At 38.4% G+C, this 20579-nt stretch overlaps 1 protein-coding gene across 1 annotated transcript in view; it reads left to right on the forward strand.

Annotated features, from left to right (window-relative positions):
• The first annotated feature begins 12669 nt into the window (after nucleotides 1–12669).
• The window catches only part of RAB1A (RAB1A, member RAS oncogene family), a 42107-nt gene continuing 34197 nt past the window's right edge, over nucleotides 12670–20579 (forward strand). The window contains exon 1 of the mRNA XM_056813924.1: nucleotides 12670–13461. Within this exon, the coding sequence (XP_056669902.1) occupies nucleotides 13439–13461 (23 nt within the window). The 5' untranslated portion in view covers nucleotides 12670–13438. The remainder of the gene's footprint in view (nucleotides 13462–20579) is intronic.

The raw sequence follows: 20579 nt of genomic DNA on the forward strand, positions 1-20579 counted from the left end.
CTCATCTACAAAATGAGCTGGTGAAGGAAATCATCAACCATTCCAGTACCTTTGCCAAGAAATCCTCAAATGGGACCATGAAAATTGGACCCAACGGAAAAACAACTGAACAACTATTGCAGTATATATTGGTGGAGAGAGTTTCTCATGATAAAATCAAAGACATGAACAAAAAAAAATCTTTTTAAACACCTGAGGCAATTGGTCAGAGAAGGAGGTCAGTGACTTTCCCATGCTCCCACAGAACCTTTAATTCCTGTCTTCTGACTCTCCTTCCAATGCTCTTCCCACTATCCTATATTGTCTCAGTTGATTTCTGATTCATTTCTGCCATGAGTAACTACTATTAAATATCTAAGCATGAAATATAATTAAACTGATTCATTAGAAAAACTGTTTTTAAAATGTGCTTTTAGGTATTTTAGTTTAGTGAATTTTAAAGAAAATATCATGAATGTTACTAATTTTTACTAAGATTTACTAATAATTTATTAATATGAATGTTAATAAATACATAATTTAAAATACCATTCATTAATTTATTAATATTGAATAATGCACAGAAACTGGTGCTGATGGAGATTGGCTTTAAAAAAACCTTACCTTCTGTCTTAGAATCAATACTAAGTATTGGTTCCAAGGCAGAAGAGCAGTACCGGCTAGGCAGTGGCAGGGTTAAGTGATATACCCAGAGTCACACAGCTAGAAAGAAGCCAGATTTGAACCCAGGAATTCCCACCTCCAGGCCTGGTTCTCTATCCACTGACCCTAGCCCCAGAAATTGGCTTTAAAAAAATAAATCTGGGTAATATAGATTCTATCAGTAATAGCTGACATTTGATTTTGGCCACGTAGTTTGTTGTTAGTTCATTTTATAACGATGAAAAATGATAACTTTGCATATTTTGTGTCAAAGGTATTTAAAGTGATTTTGCAACCAGCCTCTGCAGATTATTTTCTTGGTTCCTTAGAACAAGTTGGAAGATAAACTTTGGTCAGTGTATTATACTATGCCCTTTGTAATTAAATAACTCAAGATAGTGTGTATTTAGTAGAGATTTAAATTCCAAACCTGATTAAAAAGAGCTGTTAAGACTTGCAAGATTAAAAAAAAGTCCTGTTAAATGTTATTAACCAAATCCACACACATTCCGGGGCCATCAGAAGCAGCATGGTGTTTGTGGATTGAGTACAGCTGGATCTGGAACTAGGCCACCTCAATTCAGATCACATCTTTGACACTTATCAGCTGGGTGTTGGGCAAGTGCACCCTCTGGGCTTCACACTGATCTCTATGTTGCCCAAGTCGCCATCTCTTCCCTAGCAAGTCATGGATGGGCTGTGCTAGGCTTTGTTTTTTGTAAACAGCCACCGATTAAATGGCATATTCGTGGTCATTTTATCTCACCTATGTATCTCACAAATTCTAATCGTGCAAGTTTGGAAGGTAACTTATTAAAGTAATAACTACAAATAAGATAATAGACTTCAATTTCCAAGTGGCTTCCATCCAAGGAACCAAACAAATGTCTGTCTGCTACAACAGTCTTGATATTGTCCTTGGAGGCTGAAATGATCAATTCCTGACAAAAAAAAAGAAACCTGCTAGATTTTGCTCAAGTGTAGGTTGAATTGCTTTTAATTCTTAGCTCAGAATGAATTTATTTTTAAATTTCTTTCTTTACAAAGATATCCTCTGAGTCCTTTCTAAAAATGTGCTTGATCTGAGGATTCCACATAAGTATATATGCACATGCATACATACACACACTGAATGTTTGAAGGTTTTGGCAGGGGAACAGCTAGGTGGCTCAGTGGTTGGAGCAACAGGTGCAGAGCACAGAGGACTTGGGATCAAATTTGGTTTCAGACGCTTCCAGCTATGTGACCTGAGGCAAATCACTTAAACCAGTTTTCCTAGGCTTTGTCCTTTTGTCTTAGAGTTGTTACTAAGACAGAAAGTGAGGGTTTAAAAAAATGGGAAGGAAGAAAGTTTTAGCAGGAAAGCAGGGAAAAGTCTAAGCAACCTTTTGTTCCTAGGATGGAATATCATTTGCACCACTGACCAATTCATGAAGGAATCATTAAATGTATACAAGAATTTCCTTTTTCCTCTATCCAGAAACTAAAAGTGTTTTTTTTTTAAACAAGATTAAACAAACACAGCAAAATCTTTCTCCCCACACTCACAACCAGATCCTAAAAGATAACAAATCTTTGGAGATGAAACTTGAAATCACCCAAACTACAGGGTAGAGAACACAAAAGATAATTAAAGAGTTTCTGCCCTTAAGAAACGTGGAAGAGAAAGAGAGCAGGAGGAGTTACAGCAAACTGAAAAACCAACAAGGGGGAATTGTGGGAAATGTAGTCCAACGGTTCAATATTCTAATGATTACAGATCCACTACTTAGTATTGATTCTAAGACAGAAGTAAGGGTTCTAAAGAATGTAATATAAATTATGTTTTATTGTATCCTAATATGTTAAAATTTTCATAATTACTTTTTTATTCCGCTCAGGCTATATTACATAGTATTGTGGGCCACTTGGAGCCCTGGATCATGTGTTTGATGCCTCTGGTTTACAGTTTACAGAGACTTTCAGTATCTTGTCCAGAGTCATAGAGACAGTATATGTCAATCTTCTAGGTCCTGAGCCCAGTCTCCATCCATGATTCCATGTTGCCTTGCATGATTAAGATGTGTGAAAGGAGGAAGGATACAAAGCAGTTCATTATTATTCTACCTACAGTAAATGTAATTAGACTCATTAAGTCTATATTTCACATGTACCAGGTGAAAGACCCTGAACTATCCTTTGTTTCAAAGAGGACTACTGACATCACAGGTTGAATTGGATTTAAGTGAAGCATAATTGCAAAAAATTGTCAGCTTCGCTCTCTTCTACTGGCAGGATGAAAGTCAGGACGAGGGGCAGGTCCAGGAGGATGCAGTGGATGACCCTGGCATCTTCAATGACTGGCCAAGCTCTAAGTGTGCCACAGTGCCTGCTTCTGCTGCCTTCATGGCCTTTGCAATAAATTATTCTCATTCATCCATTCTGCCAGGGAAATCTGCACATGCTTGAGGTAGAAATCCTCCTAACTCAGCAGTGAGTGGATTTGAGGTCTTTTTGGTATATTCAACCTGATTTGATCCATCTTCAGAGAAGATTTTACCCAGGTATGGCTGATGCACATTATTCAGCTTCTTGAAGCCACGGGTGAGAGATGAGTGCCAGCTGAACCCCAAGGTGGAGGAACAGCCTTGAAAAGAGTTTGGCAAGCCCTCACACCAGAGACGCCAGTTTTCCCCGAACACCCTGTATGCCCCACTATACTGGCACTGGGAATACAAAGACAAAAGCCAAACAAGAAAACCAAATCATGGGCATATAAAACATATATTTGTAAATTCAAAGTATTACAAAAGTTATAAAAAGTGAATTCAAGAGGGAAAGAGGAAACTAATGATTGGGGGGTTTATTGAAGGCATTTGAGATGAGCCTTGAAAGTAGCTTGAAATCCTACTTGGACTAGATGAGAGAGGGAGGGTACTGCATACATGAGGGACTACATATGAAAACACCAGGGATTGGTTTAAAATGCTGCTGATATGACTAAAGGAGAGTAATTGAGGGAAAAGAATGTGAAGTAAGACAGAAGAGAGGCAGGAGCCATATTGGGTAGGGCTTTATTCTAGAGGAAATAGGAGCATCAATGAAGATTTTTGAGAAGGAAAGTAATATGGTCAGATTTGTACTTCAATCGTATGAACTTGGAAGCTGTGTAGGGAATTAATTGGAGAAGGGAGAGACTCTCTAGGAAGTCTTCATCTCCAGAGGGACCAATTAGAAGGCTCTTTCAATAATTCAATGAAAGGTGATCAGGGCCTGAACTATAGCAGAGATGAAGTAGAGGACAGAAAGGTATGTTGTGGAGGTAGATTCAATAAGACTTGTTGCTTTTTTAAATGTTGGGAGGATGAAGAAGAAGGAAAAGTCAAGAATGGCACAGGTTCAGAACTAACTAACTGGAAAGATGGTGGGAGTCTTCATAGAAATATAAAAATTTGATGAAAGATATACTGGATATTATATTATATTATATTATATTCATTTTATACATATGTACCACGTTTGAAAGAACTACAGGACATCCAGGAGGGAAGATTTCCACCAGACAGTGACTAATGCTTAATAGGAGTTGAAGAAAGAGATTAAATATGAGTTCTTCATGAGCAATGGTTGTTTTTCCATTCTTTGTTTCCCATTGCCTAGTACAACATTCGACACATGATGTGAACTTAATAAATGTGTGTCCATTGATTGGACAGGTAGATAGGAAACATATGCACAGAAATAAATGAACTGATTGGAACTAGTGATGAGAACACCTAGAGAGAGGATGTAGAGAAAGAAGAGGAGAAGACCCAGGATAAAGTCTTGGAGATGCCCTCTGTGAGTTAGTGGGAGCAGATGATGATCTAGTCAGTTAAATCAAACAACAAACACTTTTTTAGTGTCTACTATGCACCAGGCATTGTTCTAAGAACTGACCACATAAAGAGATGCAAAAAACAGTCCTTCTTTTCAAAGAGTTGACAGTCTAATGCATCTAGTGAGTGAGACCAAGAATGAACTGTCAGAAAAGAAGGTGAACCAAGGGAGTAGTATTGAACAAGTCAAGGGAGAAGATAGTGTCCAAGAAGAAGGGACAGTCAATAATCTCAAAGGGTTTGAAGAGAGGTCAAGTACAGTGATAGCTTTTCATAGTTGTCAAAGGTAGTATGTAGAGAAATCAAGAAAGATAAGGACTGAGAAAAGGCCATTGGGTTTAGAAAGAAGGAAGAGAAAGTCTTTGGATTTAAAACTACAGAGATTTATGATAATCTTATTGAAAACATTTTCATTTGAAATGAGGTTAGAAGCCCAATTGCAAGGGATGAAAAAGCAGACAGAAGCAAAAAAGTAAATGGAGTCAGAATTATAGATGACTCAAGGATAAAGGTTGTGAAAAGGAAAAGAGATATGGGAGGAAGGCATGGCAGGGTCAAATGCATGTTTATTAATGATTGGGGATGCCTGAGCATGTTTGTTGGTGACAGAATGAAGCCAATGGATAAGGAGATTGGAAATGAGGAAGTGAGAGGAAATAATGGAAAATAATATAAGCTTCTGGAGAAGACAGGAAAGATTGAGATTAAAATCATAAGTAGAAAGGCTGGATTTGGCAAGGAGAAGAGCTACCTTTTCATTATAGATTAGAGTAGATGGCAGACCTCTAAGAGGGGTTCTGAAGTGGGATAACAGAAACAGGACAACATGCGGTCTATATTTTTACAGTAGAGAATGAGATGAAGTTCTTTGTTGAGAGGGAGGGCTAGAGGCTATGGTGGAAGAAGTCTGAGCAGAAAGGAAATTTGGAATTGATGGGATGGAGAGAGCAACAGGTCAAGTTGCTGGAAGCCATTAAATCCACACTGTGTGACATGTTCACAGGTAGAATCCGGGGGTATGGAAATACCCACTCAGACTCTCCTGTGTGACAGGAAAGATCTTACTAACACTCCCTAACCTAAGGACTCCTATGTACCAATTTGGATAAGGGATCATATGTGGGACCCCCTTAGGCATAAACTGACAAAACTGTACTTAGATTCTCCACTCCCATATAAAGGAGCTTACATAGTAGAAGGCCAGAGACAATAAGCCCCCCTGATCCAGTATGTCAACACAGAAAAAACGTAGAGAATTACCTTCCATGGAAAGGCTGGTATGTTCCACTCCACTGAATTGTGTTGTTAACTCTGTAGGCAAGGCAACATGTCTTGGATACCTTATTAAAACATTAGAGAATGAAAGCTTGATACTGGAATAACACTTGAGCTAGGGTATGTTGATTGTATCTTTTGAAGTCTGATTGATCATGTAATTGGTTAGTACAACGAATTCTTAGCTTAACCACATGTTTGGCACCTCACGGTTCAATGAGGAAGCGACCTCTAGCTGAGTAACCCTGTGATGAGAACACATATATCTTCTGCAAGGCTTTGTGTCTGTTGTTAGAATCCATGGAATCAAAGAATATAGGATGATTATAGAATATCAATCCAATGATTTTGTAAAAGTTAATGTATGACCTATTCCATTTTCTGTAAGGAAGAATGTATGTTGAAAATGAAACTGTGTGCCAAAAGTATATGTTACCACTGGGTGTATAAAAATAAAATCAGTGCAAGCCAAAGTGGAGCAGTTATTGTGATGCCTGACTCCAGGTGAAACTTTAACTGTCTCTCATCTTCTCTTACATTGCCGATGCCATCCTCCTGCAAGGGACCCCTGAACCCTGTGAAGGCTGGACCCCTGCATCTATACCCCCCCCCACATCAAATCAAGATGCATTTATCAGGAACCCCCAAGTGTTGTGCTAAGTATTGGGAATACAAAGAAAGACCAAAACACACTCCCTCTAAATTTAAACAGACAGTCTCTGCTCTCTGATCCACTAGCTATTAGGGGAGAAACAACATGCAAACAAGATATATACACAATAAACTGGAGAAAATCTCAGATGAAAGGCACTAGCATCAAGGGGGATTGGGAGAGGCTTCTTATAGAAAGTAAGACTGTAGTTTGAAGGAAGCCAGAGAAGCCAGGAATTAGGAATGAAGAACGAAAAATTTTCAGTTATGGGGGACAACCATTGAAAGTGACCATAATTGGGAGGTGGAGGGCCTCATTGAGAAACAATAAGCAGGCCAGCATCACTGGATTACAGAGTTTGTACAGAGGATTAAAATCTATTTAAAAACTACAGAATATGACTATCAAGGTATAAAGGGGTCAGGTTAAGAAGGGCTTTGAAAGCTTAAAAAAAATTTTTTTTAACTGTTCTAAAATCAATACTGTGTATTGGTCCCAAGGCAGAAGAGTGGTAAAGGCTAGGCAATGGGAGTTAAGTGACTTGCTTAACATCACCCATCTAGGAAGAGTCTGAGGCTTTGAAAGTTTTTTTTTTTTAATTTGAAAGTATTTATTTAATTCATTTACAATATTTCCCCATGGTTACATGATTCATGTTCTTTCCCTCCCCTCCTCCCACCTCCCTCCTATAGCCAACAATCAGTTCCACTGGGCTTTACATGTGTCATTGATGAGGCTCTGAAAGCTTTTGAAAGAGGATTTAACATCTGATCCTATAGGGAGGAGGGAGCCCCTGGAGTTTATTGAAGGTAGCAGGTGAGGGGACATTGTCAGAACTGTACATTAGAAAGATAAATTTGATAATTGAGAATAAACTGAAGTGGGGAGTGACTTGAAGGAATGAGACAAACTAGAAGGATTTTGAAATGAGGTAATTTGGGCTTATTTAGAGTGGTGGCCCCATCAGAGGAGAAGATAAAAACAAGAGATGTAAAGATAGAATCAATAGGACTAAGCAACAGATTGAATATGAGGAGAGTGAGAAATCCAGGACAACACCCAAGTTGTAAGCCTGGGTAACTGGGAGGTTGATGGTACCTTGGAAAGTAATAATTTAGGAAATTATCTATGGGAGGAAATGAGTTTTGGATATGCTGATTTTACATTACCCATGGGACATCCATTTTGACATATCAAATAGATTGGATTGTAGATGCAAGAGACTGAGGCTGTTGGCTTTGTACAACCCTGCCTCACTTAAATCCAATTTACATGCCAGTCAAAAGATATCAGTGATGTCATTTTGGTCCTTGTTGAGTAAGAAAGACAACCAAGCAATTATTATTATTATTATTATTATTAACAAAAAACTTAAAGAGAAAGAGAGTATCCAAGAGAAGAGGGTGATTGACAGTGTCAAAGGCTGTATGCAGAGATAGTCAAGGAGGATGCAGATTAAGAAAAGGTCATTAGAATTAGCAGTTAGGAGATCACTGGTAACTTTAGAAAATGCAGTTACAGTGGAGTGATAAGGTCAGAAGTCAGAGTACAGAAAGTTAAGAAGGGTGAAAAAAGGAAGTAGAAATACTAATAATAGATGACCTTCTCTAGAAGTTTTGCCATGAAATCAAGGAGAGATATGGGAAAATAGCTATTGGGAATGAGTGGGTCAAATGAAGGGTTTTAAAGTATCGGTGAGAAATGAGTGTGTAAATAGGCAGTACTGATATGTTCAGTAGATAAGGAAAGATGGAAGAGTAATGAGAGCATAGGGATCATGTCAGAGACAATTTGCTGGAGAAAAAAGGATGGAATGGGATCATTTGTGCATGGTAAGAGATTTGCCATGGAAAAGGGAAGAGATCTCTCTTCATGTGAGACAGGGTTGAAAGAAAAGATATTGGGGAAAGACATCAGAGTCATGTGGGATGAGGAAGGGGTAAGAGGGAGCTCTTAGCAAGTGGACATAATTTTTTTAGTGAAGTATGGAGTATGGTCCTCAGCTAAGATGGTGGGGGCAGGGAAAACTCTGGAGGCTTGAGGAAGGCAGAAATGGTTTGGAAAAAGTGTTTGTCTTATGAATAGAATATTGAGTAGAATAGTGAGTCAATTCAGGAGATGTAAAAGTATTGTTCTGCTATGGCAAAAAAAAAAGGCACAGCTGAGATTTTTTAACATAAATTTGTTGTGAACCAAGTCAGCATGGTTTCAGGAATTTTTCCAGCTTATTTTACATGAGAAAAATAAAAGGCATTGGACAGTGGAAATATTCCAAAGTTAAGATCTGTCAGGGCAAAGGCCTCAAGAGAGAGACAGTGTAGAGATGAAGTGATTTTCCAAAGGGTCAGGATGGGGAAAGTAGGAGAGCATAGCAGTATAAGGAGAAATAGCTCCAGAAAGATGCCTAATGAGGGGTAGAGGATAAAGGATAAGATTGAGGGAAGCAAAGAAAGGGAAGAGATGAAATGACAATAGGATGTGACATGATAAAGAAATTTCAGAATTCTTGAACATGAAAAGGGAATGCATATGGGAGATAGCAAAACCAAGGGTACAACTATCTGTGTGTAGCTGAGGTGGGGTGGAGAAGTGGGTCATGGGAAATGTACTCATTTGAGGAATCAGAAGGTTAGGATGTTTGGGGAAATGTATGTTGAATTCCCCTGGTAGGAGGGTAGGTTTTGGGGAAAAGAAAATTTCTGTGATCTAGACACTAAAATCACTGAGGTAAGGAGTTGTCCTTGATGTTAGTAGATAAGTTACCAGAATCTTGATTGGATGGTAAGCAATGAATTAGGTGAATCTCAAAGGAGAGGTTTACACCAGTCAGAGGGAGGAGTTCCTCGAAGGCAATAGGGAGCAAGGAATATTCTAATTCCACTACCTTGATTAGTTGGGGGTGTGAATGAAAAGAAAATAGTGTGGAAGGGGTGGCCAGAGAAGCTGGATCTCAGTGAATGCTGGTAGATGAAAGGAGTGAGAAAGGAATAGATTTAAAATGAAAACAAGTAGCTACCTCTGGAGCAGACATTCCAAAGAACGTGGTAGAAGGGGGTGGGTAGCTTTAGAGGAGGACATTGAGGGTTGGGGCAGTTGGATTTCAGAGGATGGAAACACAACACTCACCCAAGGAAGAGGCAATAGGACCTGCCTAGACCTTCCCACCAAAAGTGGTATCTAGTTCTGCAATAACTTTAAGTCCAAAGTCAGGAAATAGGTTGAAAGAATGGACAAACAATAATAACAGTTAACATTTATACAGAGCTTACTGTGCCAAGCACTATATTAAGAACTTTACAATTGTTATCTGGTTCAATCACCAACAACCCAGGGTGTAGGTGCTATTAATATCTCCATTTTATAAATGAGGAAACTGAGACAAACAGAGGTAAATTATTTGTCCAGGGTCACATAGCTAGTAAGTGTATGAGGTTGATTTTGAATTTAGGTCTTCCTGATCTCCAAGTCCAGGTGTTCTCTCCACTCTACCACCTAAGGAAAAAAGAACCTCAATATAATGGGCTCTAATGGTAATAGGGATACTCATGACACAAATATAAAAGAGAGTGATTCCAAAATACTTACAAGTAATGTCTCAGAGAAAAAACACAGCTTGGACAAAAACTCAACTAAAATTCCTAGAAAAGATGAAGCAAGAGGAGAGAGAGAGAGACAGACAGACAGACAGAAAGAGAGAGAGGGTTTTTTTTTTTTAAATAAAATCAATGAAAGAGAAGAGGAGAGAAAAATCATAAAAGAAATGAGAACTCTGGAAGAAAGAACTGGAAAAGGGGATTAACAGCTTGGTATAAGAAGAATAAAACCTTGCCTAAGCAACAAACTTGCTAAAAAATAGAATAAACCTAATAGAAACCAATGAGTCCATGAAATGATAGTCAAGAGAAATTAAAGCAAAATCAAAAGACTAAAAAATAGAGGAAAATATAAAGTGCCTCTTGGTAAAAACAACTCACCTGGAAAAAAGATGGTGGGAAAGTACTGGTATAACTTATTCAGACTATTTACCACCTCGGAGAAGGTGAGGGGAAGAAGATGGAAGAAAATCTGAATTCTAAAATTTCAGAAAACAATTGTCAAAATTGTTTCTAGATGTAACTGAAAAATTTTAAAGTGAAAAGAAAAAGAAAACAGATGGAAGAGAAAAAAATTGAAGAATCATTGGACTATCTGAACATGATGACCAAAAAGGAAGGAAGGAAGAAAGGTGCCCAGATCTTTGTACCCTCCTGAAATAAACTACAAAATGAAAGTTCCCAGGTACATCATAGACAAAACCCATAGTTTCTGGGTCAAAGAAAAAATTTTGCAAGCAATCAGAAAGATTTCAAATATCAAGGAGTCACAATTGGGATCACACAAGAGTTAACACCCACACTATAAAGTGCCACTGAACCCAGGCTTCCAACGCCGAGAGAGTGGGACTGTCTCTGTGTCTCTGTGACTTTTCCACTTAAATCTTCACGCACAAGTGTCTTTGTGCACACTCATCTATCCTAATCCCATATACACCCTAGATGAAAACACACAAAGACAATCGTCATCCTCAGTTACCGAAAGACTACTACTATAAAGGAGCAGAAAGCTTGACATATATTTCAGAAGACAAAAGATATGGGCTTATATATTAAGAAAAACACCCAGCAAAATGCATTTAATGTAACAAGGGGGGAAATGTATTTTTTAATGAAATAAAGGGCTTTTAAGCATTCCTGATTAAAAAAAAATAGAAATTCTGAAGTTCAAACAACAGAGTTAAGAGAAACATAAAAAGGTAAGAATGAACAAGCAGTGATAATCAACTAAAAGATTAGACTAAACTGCTTACATTCTATTATAGAGAGACAATATAAGTATACTCTCTGAATCTTATTATTATCAGAGTTCATAGGGGGAGTTTAATTAGATGGAGGTCTTGGAGAAATTCTGTTATTTTGATATTGAGAAAAGAATAGAGAGGAAAGAGGAATAGAGGAAAGGAAGGAAGATAGGGAAAACTATCTCACATAATTAGGGTGCACAAACAAGGAGGAGGAGTGGGGGAACAGCAGACATTTCAACCACAACCTTATCTGAATTGGTTAAACAAAGGAAGAATATACACACATGCACTTGGGCACAGAAATATATTTCATTTGGTGGGAACATAGAAGTGAAAGGGGAGAAATAGAGGAGAGAAATTAGGAGAGTAGATTAAGGGAGGGATTAGAACTAAGCAAAACAAATTCTAAAGTTGTACAAAAATATTTAAAGCTCTTCTGAAGTGGCAAAGAATGGGAATCTCAGGGGGCCTCCATAGACTGAGGAATGAACAAATTATGTTGTCTAAATGTGATGGAATACTCTTGTGTTGTAAGAAGTGTTGAAGGATATGATTTCAGAGAAATCTGGGAAGAGTTGTATGAACTGATGTCAAATGAAGGGGTGCAGGAAAAATAAATTTTAAAGTGATAGCAGTATAGTAAAGGTAAGCAACTTGACCCAAGTGCTACTAAAAGAAGCTGGAGAAAGAATCAAGAACTCTTATCAGCATAATGACTAACCATGATTCCAGACGACTAATGATGATATAGATGTTTTTGAAGAAAAAAAAAAGATTAAGTGCAAAATAAGACTTTTTTTTTTTTACAATGTCAACGTGAAAATTTTTGGACTCTTCTTGTTTATAACAGAATTTGTTCTTTACTGCGTAGTGTGTGTGTTAGTTTGAGTGGAATGATAAGACTGATTTTTAGGAATTGAAAAATATATGTATAATTAATATAATAAGAAAATATATTTATAAAAAAAGAGAAGAATTAGAGCATGGTCCTGAAAGATTATAGTTCATAGGTCCCCAAGATTTACAGAGCTACCTGACATAAACCCAGTGGGACACATATTCTCTATTTTACAGAGAAGGAAACTGAGGTTCAATGATTGACACGAGGTTACTCAGCTCACAGCAGTGACATTAATGAAACTGCCTTCAGTTAGATTGCTGACTGCCAAGTAACAACAGGATAAAGTGTATGTGTGTGTGATTGGAAGTCGGGGTTGGAGAGGGAGGAGTCAGAGATGATTGCGGCTTGGCGTGAACACCCAATTCCAGAGATCTCTCAAATAGAGCAGAAGCACCCCGGGTATCTCCTTTACTCCAGTCCCAAAGTTTTTTTATAGGGCTCTTATACTCGTGGAATTAAGGCACTAAAGTGAGCCAGCTCAAGGCGGCTTCCCACCCAGTTCTCTTTAGGCTTCCTCTCTCTAGGGCTTCCTCTCCAGCTGGACCCTTCCCTTTTCTTCCTTCCTTCCGATTCCTTTCTCTTCCCCTTCTCCGCCCCTCGCTTCTCGCCCCACCTATCTGCTGAAATTCAGCCCCTCCCCCGACCCTCCTCTCCCCTTTAGCTTGCTGACTCGCCCAGCTGCCACGTTTCACTGATGACATCACCGAGGCCGCTCAGGTTTAACCAATCCGCTAGGGGGAGTCAGAGCGGAGCCTTCTCTCGAGAGACAGTCGGGAGGAGAGAGGAAAGGGAGGGGAAGTAGGGTAAAGTGGGGTGGTCAACAGCTCCCTCAATGCGCATGCTCCGAGGGCGCCGGGCTCGTCGGGAAAGCGAGTCCCAGCGGCCTTGCCAAACCATCTGGCTGCGGGGCCTCCCGGCGCGTGCCTGGACTATCTTGCCCAGCATGCAGTGCGGTGCGGCCGCCCTCTGGGCTGTGTAAAGGCCCTTCGGTCTGAGGCTTCCCTATTTCCTGGTTCGGCGGCGGCCATTTTGGGTGGAAGCGAGAGCCGAGCGGCGGCGGCGGCGGCAGCGGCAGCAGCGGCGGCAGCGGCAGTGGCAGCTGATTGTGTTCACTGGGTGCGGAGGGGGGAAGACGTTTGCTCTCCCGGAACGGACTTTCTCATTCCTTTCCTTCGGTTCCGGGCGCGGAGAATCAAGGCGGCAGCGGCGATAGTAGCAGCAGTACTAAGGGCGGAGGTGGCGGCGGCGGCGGCGGCAGCAGCTGCAGTGACATGTCCAGCATGAATCCCGAATAGTGAGTGAGGGGCTGGGAGCAGAAGTGGAGCCGGGCGGCGAGGGGCGGGCACCAGACAGGAGAAGAAGCGCGGACTTGGGTCAGGCGATGCGGATCTGGGCCGGGCCGGGCCGAACTGGAGGCGGCCGACTAGCAGCCGAGCGAGGCCCGCCATTCCGGGCCGGGCCGGGCCGAGCGGAGCCGGGCCAGGCGGGCCCCATTGTCTGACGGCGGGAGGGGGTGCGGCTGGGAGGTTGCCGGGGGACCCCGGTGGGGGGGCGGGGTCCGGTGAAATGGTGGTGTCCTGAGGCAGTCCTGGGAAGGAAGGAAGGGAGAGTGGTGTGAGAGACTGATCTGGAGGGCCTGACGAGGGGGTCCTTTTTCTGGGGTCAGTAACTTCCGCGAGCGAATGGGTTAACTTCGGGGGACGGGGCTGGGGTGCTGTCAGAACTGGGCCCCAGCCCTACTCCTACTGGCGGGCAGGGTCACCGGATTGGGGGACCATAGAACCGCACCTCTTCTCCGGAGTTTGTTTTCCCCTCTTTCCTTGGGGCCCCGCCGGCCTGCAGGTGAATATGGACGCTCCTTTGGGACTGTAGGAAGAAGAGAGGGGCGAGGAAGGTTAGGGCTGTGGAGCGACTTTTAAAATGGGCTTCTTTTCCCCAAATCCCATTTCCTGGAGGAATTCTGCAAGAGCCAGGGGGGGTCAATCCTCCTGAAAACCCCGCCATTTGGAGAATGATTTCCATTGCCCTCTAAAACATTGTTTTGTGTAGGTCAAAAGGAAAATCTCAGGCACAAATAACACCTACTCGTCATTATATTGAAACGAACAAAGTCAAGCAACCTGTCATATAATATGTGTGTTAAGAGAGCTGGTGTCGAATCCTGAAAGATTTGAATCCCAGGCTCACTTCTGATTATTTAAAAAAAAAAAAACTCAACCGATTCAGTGTCCCTAGGCAAGACACTTAACCCCTGTCGGGGCTTCTAGACCACACTTTGAAACGCTTTAAGTTGCCCGAGTAGAGGGAGTTTCTTCACCTAAGAGTTCTGGATACCACTGAAATCACAGATCCTGTCCTTATCCTTGAAGTCATAGTAGAAAGAGAAACTGGTGGAACCTTTGGTAGGTCTGTAAGTTTTGGATTACTTTACCTGAATGCTTGCAGATAAGGAATGAGGTTTCATGACGTGTCATGAAAAGTTAATGCATTTATTTTCTTGCTTAATCGAGAAGCAGTGACAGATGTGACATACCTGGCACCTTTCCTAGTAACTGGAGTTTACTTTTCTTGGGAAGATTCTGACTTTCTCTCACCCTCTCCTCATTTTTCTCCCCATTAATACATGTAAAATTACTGAAATAGTAATGAGGTGATTAAAATAGTTGCCTTTAAAATAAAGAGGTATGTTAGAAGGAAAGACTAATGCCAGAATGTTCTAAATCCTAACAAAAGAATGTTTTCCTAGAATTTGAGGTTAGTTGCTAAATGTCTCTGAGCCCCTACCACTTTCCTCTCAGGTCCACCCATTAGTTTAGCTGACAGTCATGTGTGTGTCACATGGCTCTTGCAAAATGCATTCTGACTGCAGGTTTTGTAACACTGTGGTTTGGTACTGAAATGTTTCCTTTGGTTTTATTAAATTGCAGAGAAGGCATCATATTTGATTAGAATTCTGCATATTTCAAGATGTAGCTAATGTTATTGTGATTTATTTGCAGATTTGCAGATTCACCTTTCCTTACAAAGTTCCAGGAAAAGGGGCCCTAGAAAGCAAAGTTGCAGAGTTGACTAGTTTCCTTAATTACTCCTTAAACAGTTTTCTTGGTAGTAGTCAGAAATGCTGATTTACTGTTACTTTAGAAATTGGTGGTCCTATTGCTCAGACAGCTAATTACATTGACTTAATTTGTTTAGAAATAGATATGGGAAACAATTGTATCATCATAATCAAATATTAAATAGACCTGGGCAAGACATTTACCTTTTGGATTTGCTTCCATTCCAAAGGTGTGATTTGAGAATTAAATGAGATAATGTATGGTGAATTACTTTGAAAACTGTAAGGTTTAGAATGATTATTATTTGAAATCAAAAGTTTCAATAAGTTGTTTTGGAAAATCATAGATAACTATTGTGATAGAACTTCCAAAAAACAAAAGTTGATCGCTGTTCATAAAGCGCTTGAGGTAAGAACAAATATAAAACACTCTTCCTTTAGATACTTTTCAATTTTAATTGGAAACTAGAGATATACTTATTATCTTAGATTGTAATTTATAACTGCTGAGTGAATGTTTCATAGGAAGTAAGAAATCCCCCTTGGCTTGGGATGGCTTCTGTAGAAGGAGCCACTTGAACTGGCTCTTCTTGAAGCAATGGTAGGACTCAGATAAACTGAAAGGAAAGGAGGGGACATGTGCAGGGCAAGTGGAACATTCCTGGGCAAAGATGAAGAGGAGGAAGAGCCAATATTTTAAAAGTAGTTTTAGATTTTCTAAAATGAGTTTTAGATTGACTAAGCTAAATAAAATAGAAAATAAAATGAAGTTAATAAATATGCTATGAAATGAATCTGTATTTTTTTTTTAACTCTTACCTTCTGTTTTAGAATCAATACTGTGTATTGGTTCCACAGAGGAAGAGTGGTAAGGGCTAGGTAATTGGGGTTAAGTGACTTGCTCAGGGGTCACATGGGCTAGGAAGCATCTGAGGTCAGATTTGAACCCGAGACCTCTCATCTCTAGGCCTGCCTGGCTCTCAATCCCCTGAACCACCCAGCTGCCTACCCCCTGTACATTGGTTTTTTAATAATGATGACAAAGGCTTGAACAAAAATAAGATCTGTGAGAGTAGCTTCTTTGTATAACTGTAAAAACAGTAGTTGTGTCCTAGCACAGAAAGTTAACCTATGACCACATTTATTGTCAAATACTGGATCTAATTCAAAGTAGAGAGTTTGAAAAGAGGAAGTTTTTGTAAATCTTAGAGCAGATGGTGAAAATTACTTGGGAGGTGACATGACATTTAGTGGAAAAGACCAGTATAATTTGTCAGCAACCAGGTTTTTAAAAACTAAGACTTAAGAAAACACCTTTCTTGAATTTTGACATTTTTTTCTAATTTAAATTAATATAATTTTTTGTGGTTAAATACCCTTTATGATAACAGTGCCCCTTAAGTTGTTAATCAGATATTTTATTTATATACTTAGAAATTTTTGCTCCAAGTTAGTAAATAATTGTCCTCTGTATTTTTGACTAATATTAAGATATAGAGAAAGTTTGAAAGAATTAAAAATGTCACCTCTTTTAAAGCAAACTACTGGTGGTAGTAAGATAGAATGAACTGAGAAGTAGGCTTAGTCAGGTCTGGGTTCTACAATAAAATCCCAGGCATATCCCTAGCTGTGGGACTGAGATCAAGTCATGTAACCTTTCTGGATTTCTGATTGCTCCATCTGTAAAAGGAGAAGTGGGGCAGACTAGATGATTTGGAGGCTCTTAGAGCTCTAAAAGCAATTTTTTTGGTGGGTAAAGTTGGGGTTGGATTCTAGGCTGATATTAGACTGATATTGGCTCATCCAAATGTTTATCCTTTGTCATTGGCAAAGGGGATGATGTTCTGTGGGATATTTTAGGAATCTCCTTTGATAGCTTTAAAAATCAGCTACATACCTTATCTTTCTTAATAATTTGTTAATAAATCCATAAATGTTAATAAATTCATTATAATCCAAAATGAGTTACCTTTTTTCCTTTTACCTATTTTCAGTGCTACTGCTGAATGTAATTTTTAAAATGCTCCTTTGTTAGGTAGGAGACAAGGCCTATGATTAGAATGGAAAGCAGTTATATAGTTTTTTCCCTTTTATATTGATTAATATTATAAAGAAGATAACTGATAGCCACTTTGTCATTCAGTTTTTTTGCTTGTAAAATTTGAAATAAGGTAGATACTAGTAATAATTCAAATCCAGCCTCAAATACTTAGTAATTGTGTGACCCTGGGCAAGTCAGGTAACCTCTTGCCTCAATTTCCTCATCTGCAAAATGCTAATAATAATAATACCAACTTCCCAGCATTGTTGTGAATATCAAATGAGATATTTATAAAGTGCCTAGCACATAGTAGGTATTATATAAATCTGAGCTATTACTATTATACTTATTCCTAATAGGAATAATAATTGATAACTTTAAGTTGGGTTTTTACTTTTCTCTCCCTAATAACTGACTTTTGAGATTAATGTATGCCAAATTTAGAGTTTGATATATGGTGTGCTAAACTAGAAATAGGTTTTGAGTTAATTAAATTTCAAAATATAGGGAAAGGAACAATTCAGAGGATTAAAAGAGTAATTTTTCTGGAGTTCTAGTGGGGTGAAGAAGAGACCTTCTGGTTAAACCGTATTTGACAATGTCAAACCACAGAGCTTTACAAAGTAGCTATGATAGTATTATTGAAAATCAAAGGAATCAGATGTTTGCTTCCTAAAGGATATTAAACACTGTCTTAGTAATCTACTTTTTTACAGTGATAATGATTGTTGATTAAATAAAGTACAATGTGAATCATAAAGAGTTCATAAAATTTAAGTCATCAGCTTTTTTTTTTTTAGCAATATTTGTTGACCTTTTAAAATGTCATGTTTCCAAAATCTCAGTGTTTTGGTCTTAAAACCAACTTTTGGACTTTGCTCTCTCAACCATAGCAGACTTTGAAGGGCATTTGACCTTTTTAATAATCGCCAGACTTCATAGTAAATCTCTACCACTTAATTTGTTTATGAAAATAAAAACAATGCAGTTTTCAAAAAAAAACTTGACAGTGAAAAACTCTTAGCAACTATACTCCCATTGTATGTCTCACGTTAAACAACATTATATAATAAAGAAGCAAAAAGTGACAAAGTAACTTGATGATTTTTTTCTGTCCTCATGACTTAATGATTGTAGGTTCACTGGCTATAATTCTGAGCAATTAAATTTCATTAATACAAGATTAGAGAAAATTCAGTTAAACTGTCTTTAACAGAGAAGCATGTGTTTATTACAGAAAACATCTATTAACTCATTTTAAAGACACGTTGAATTGGAGAATGTTGCGGCTGAAAAGGATGTTAGAGATATTTGGTTTTGTTCTTTAAAAATTGTTTAGCTTTTGATCTAGTTAAACAGAATGATTCTTTTAGGATATTTTGTGAACAGATCTTCAGAGTCCAAGTATTCAAATTTAATCAGTTATTATTTAAATTTCTTAACAGATTTCTTAAGTGGACACAGGGCAATCATAAGTAATTAGTTTTTGAAGATTGTTTTTCTTTGAGACATTTTGTTGCTTGGAAAACATTAGTCTTTTTATTCTGAAAGAAACTACTAAATCTATATCTCAATTTGTCATTTTGCTCATATCCTATCAGAAGTCTTTTAATTTCTTTTCTAATATTCAACTTTATCTTGGGTTCTTTTACTTTTCTGACTATACAGCAATCAATAATTTTTAAAAATTGTCTCATCTTTATTCTTTTGTTTTCAGTGGTATAAGTTAACTCTAATTTCTCAGGGCAAATATTGTTTTTTTTTTCTTGCCAATGTTAAGATCTACTTTTCTTTCCTCCCCTCCTGGTTTAATAGATAACATGAAAATATGCTGCAATACTCAAATGCAAAGTGTTAGGAAATAGATTTTTTTTTTTTTGCTGAACTTTTAAGTGCCATTTCCTGAGCTGGAGGAAAAAGACAGAAAAGGCATATGTATGTGTAAATTCCTCAAACACACACCCCTTTTTTGGTGGTTTGGCTTATCAACTTTTCACTCTGTTACTGGAAGTTTTACTAAAAGATATAGGTGAGAAGCCTAGATTTTTTTGCCCCTATGAATGAGTGATGGATTGCTATTAGTATGTTTTTTTACTGCTTTCTAGTAGAAGGTGGGGCTGAGATTTCTGCTTTGATATGTTTAGTGGATCCTAGCTGTATTCTGAAGTAGAAAAAATTACTTCAGTTTTCAGCTTATCAGATACTGGTAAGGGAAGAAGATGCTTCCAAGGATTAGAAGGGCAGAGTAGACTTTTTGGTTGGGAAGAAAATGTCTTGTTGGGTTGCACAATTAAGAAGTGTCTAAGGTAAATTTTAAACCCAGGTCCTCTTGATTCCATGCCTGGTACTCTAACCACTGTGCTCCCTAGCTTTGCCTCTCATTTTTATTATTTGTAAAGTGAGAGAGTTGGACTAAGATGCTCTAAGGCCCTTTGCGATTGTAATGCTTTATACTTTATACTCAAAGATTTTATTTGCCCTTTCCTTGGGTGTGTTAGAAATTCTGAAATCCATCTAATTAATTCTTCTACCTTAGAACTTTGGAAACAAAGTCTAATCTTTATGCCTTAATGTAAAATTAAAGGTATATGCTAATCTTAGCAGTCAGTCAACAAGTATTTATTAAGTACTTGACTTTTTGCCAGGTTACTATGCTACCCTCTGAGGATATATAGAAAGTGACCCAGAAAGGTTAAAAGAATACTAAAAGCCATAGTTCAGTAGCTAAGCTGTGGTTGGAAACCAATTGTTACTCTAAATCAAGAATTCTTAACCTTTTTTGTTCTCATGGACCCCTTTGGTAGTCTGGTGAAACCTTCTCAGATGAATGCATATAAATACATAAAAAATTACGTAAGATTACAAAGGAAGCCTAAAGTTAGTGAAAATAAAGATAATTTTTTTTCTTATGTCAGTTCATGGACTCTAGATTAAAAACACCCTGTGTTTTAAATTCAGTCTGCTTTCCACACTACTGTTCATTCCACATATATTCCCTTCCATCTTTTTTGCTTCCCATCAGGTTATTTATAAAAGAGACCGAGAAAGAAAAATCAAGAGATAAGACAACAATATTATGAATTAGAAGGGTATCAAGGAGACCTGAAATGATCAGAAGATTTAGATGTTGTTTAAAGATCAAGGAGGGGGAATATGATTAGAAGACATTAAATTTGGCAAATTACTAGTAATATGACTTTATAAAGTAAGATGGGATGAAACTTACTGGTTGGGAACTTGTCATTATTATATAAGTTGAAGCATCAAATGATTTTACTTTTTCAAGAAATTTGACAGAGAATGAAGGAACAGA

Source organism: Monodelphis domestica, chromosome 1 (genome assembly GCF_027887165.1).
Source record: "Monodelphis domestica isolate mMonDom1 chromosome 1, mMonDom1.pri, whole genome shotgun sequence".
NCBI lineage: Eukaryota > Metazoa > Chordata > Mammalia > Didelphimorphia > Didelphidae > Monodelphis > Monodelphis domestica.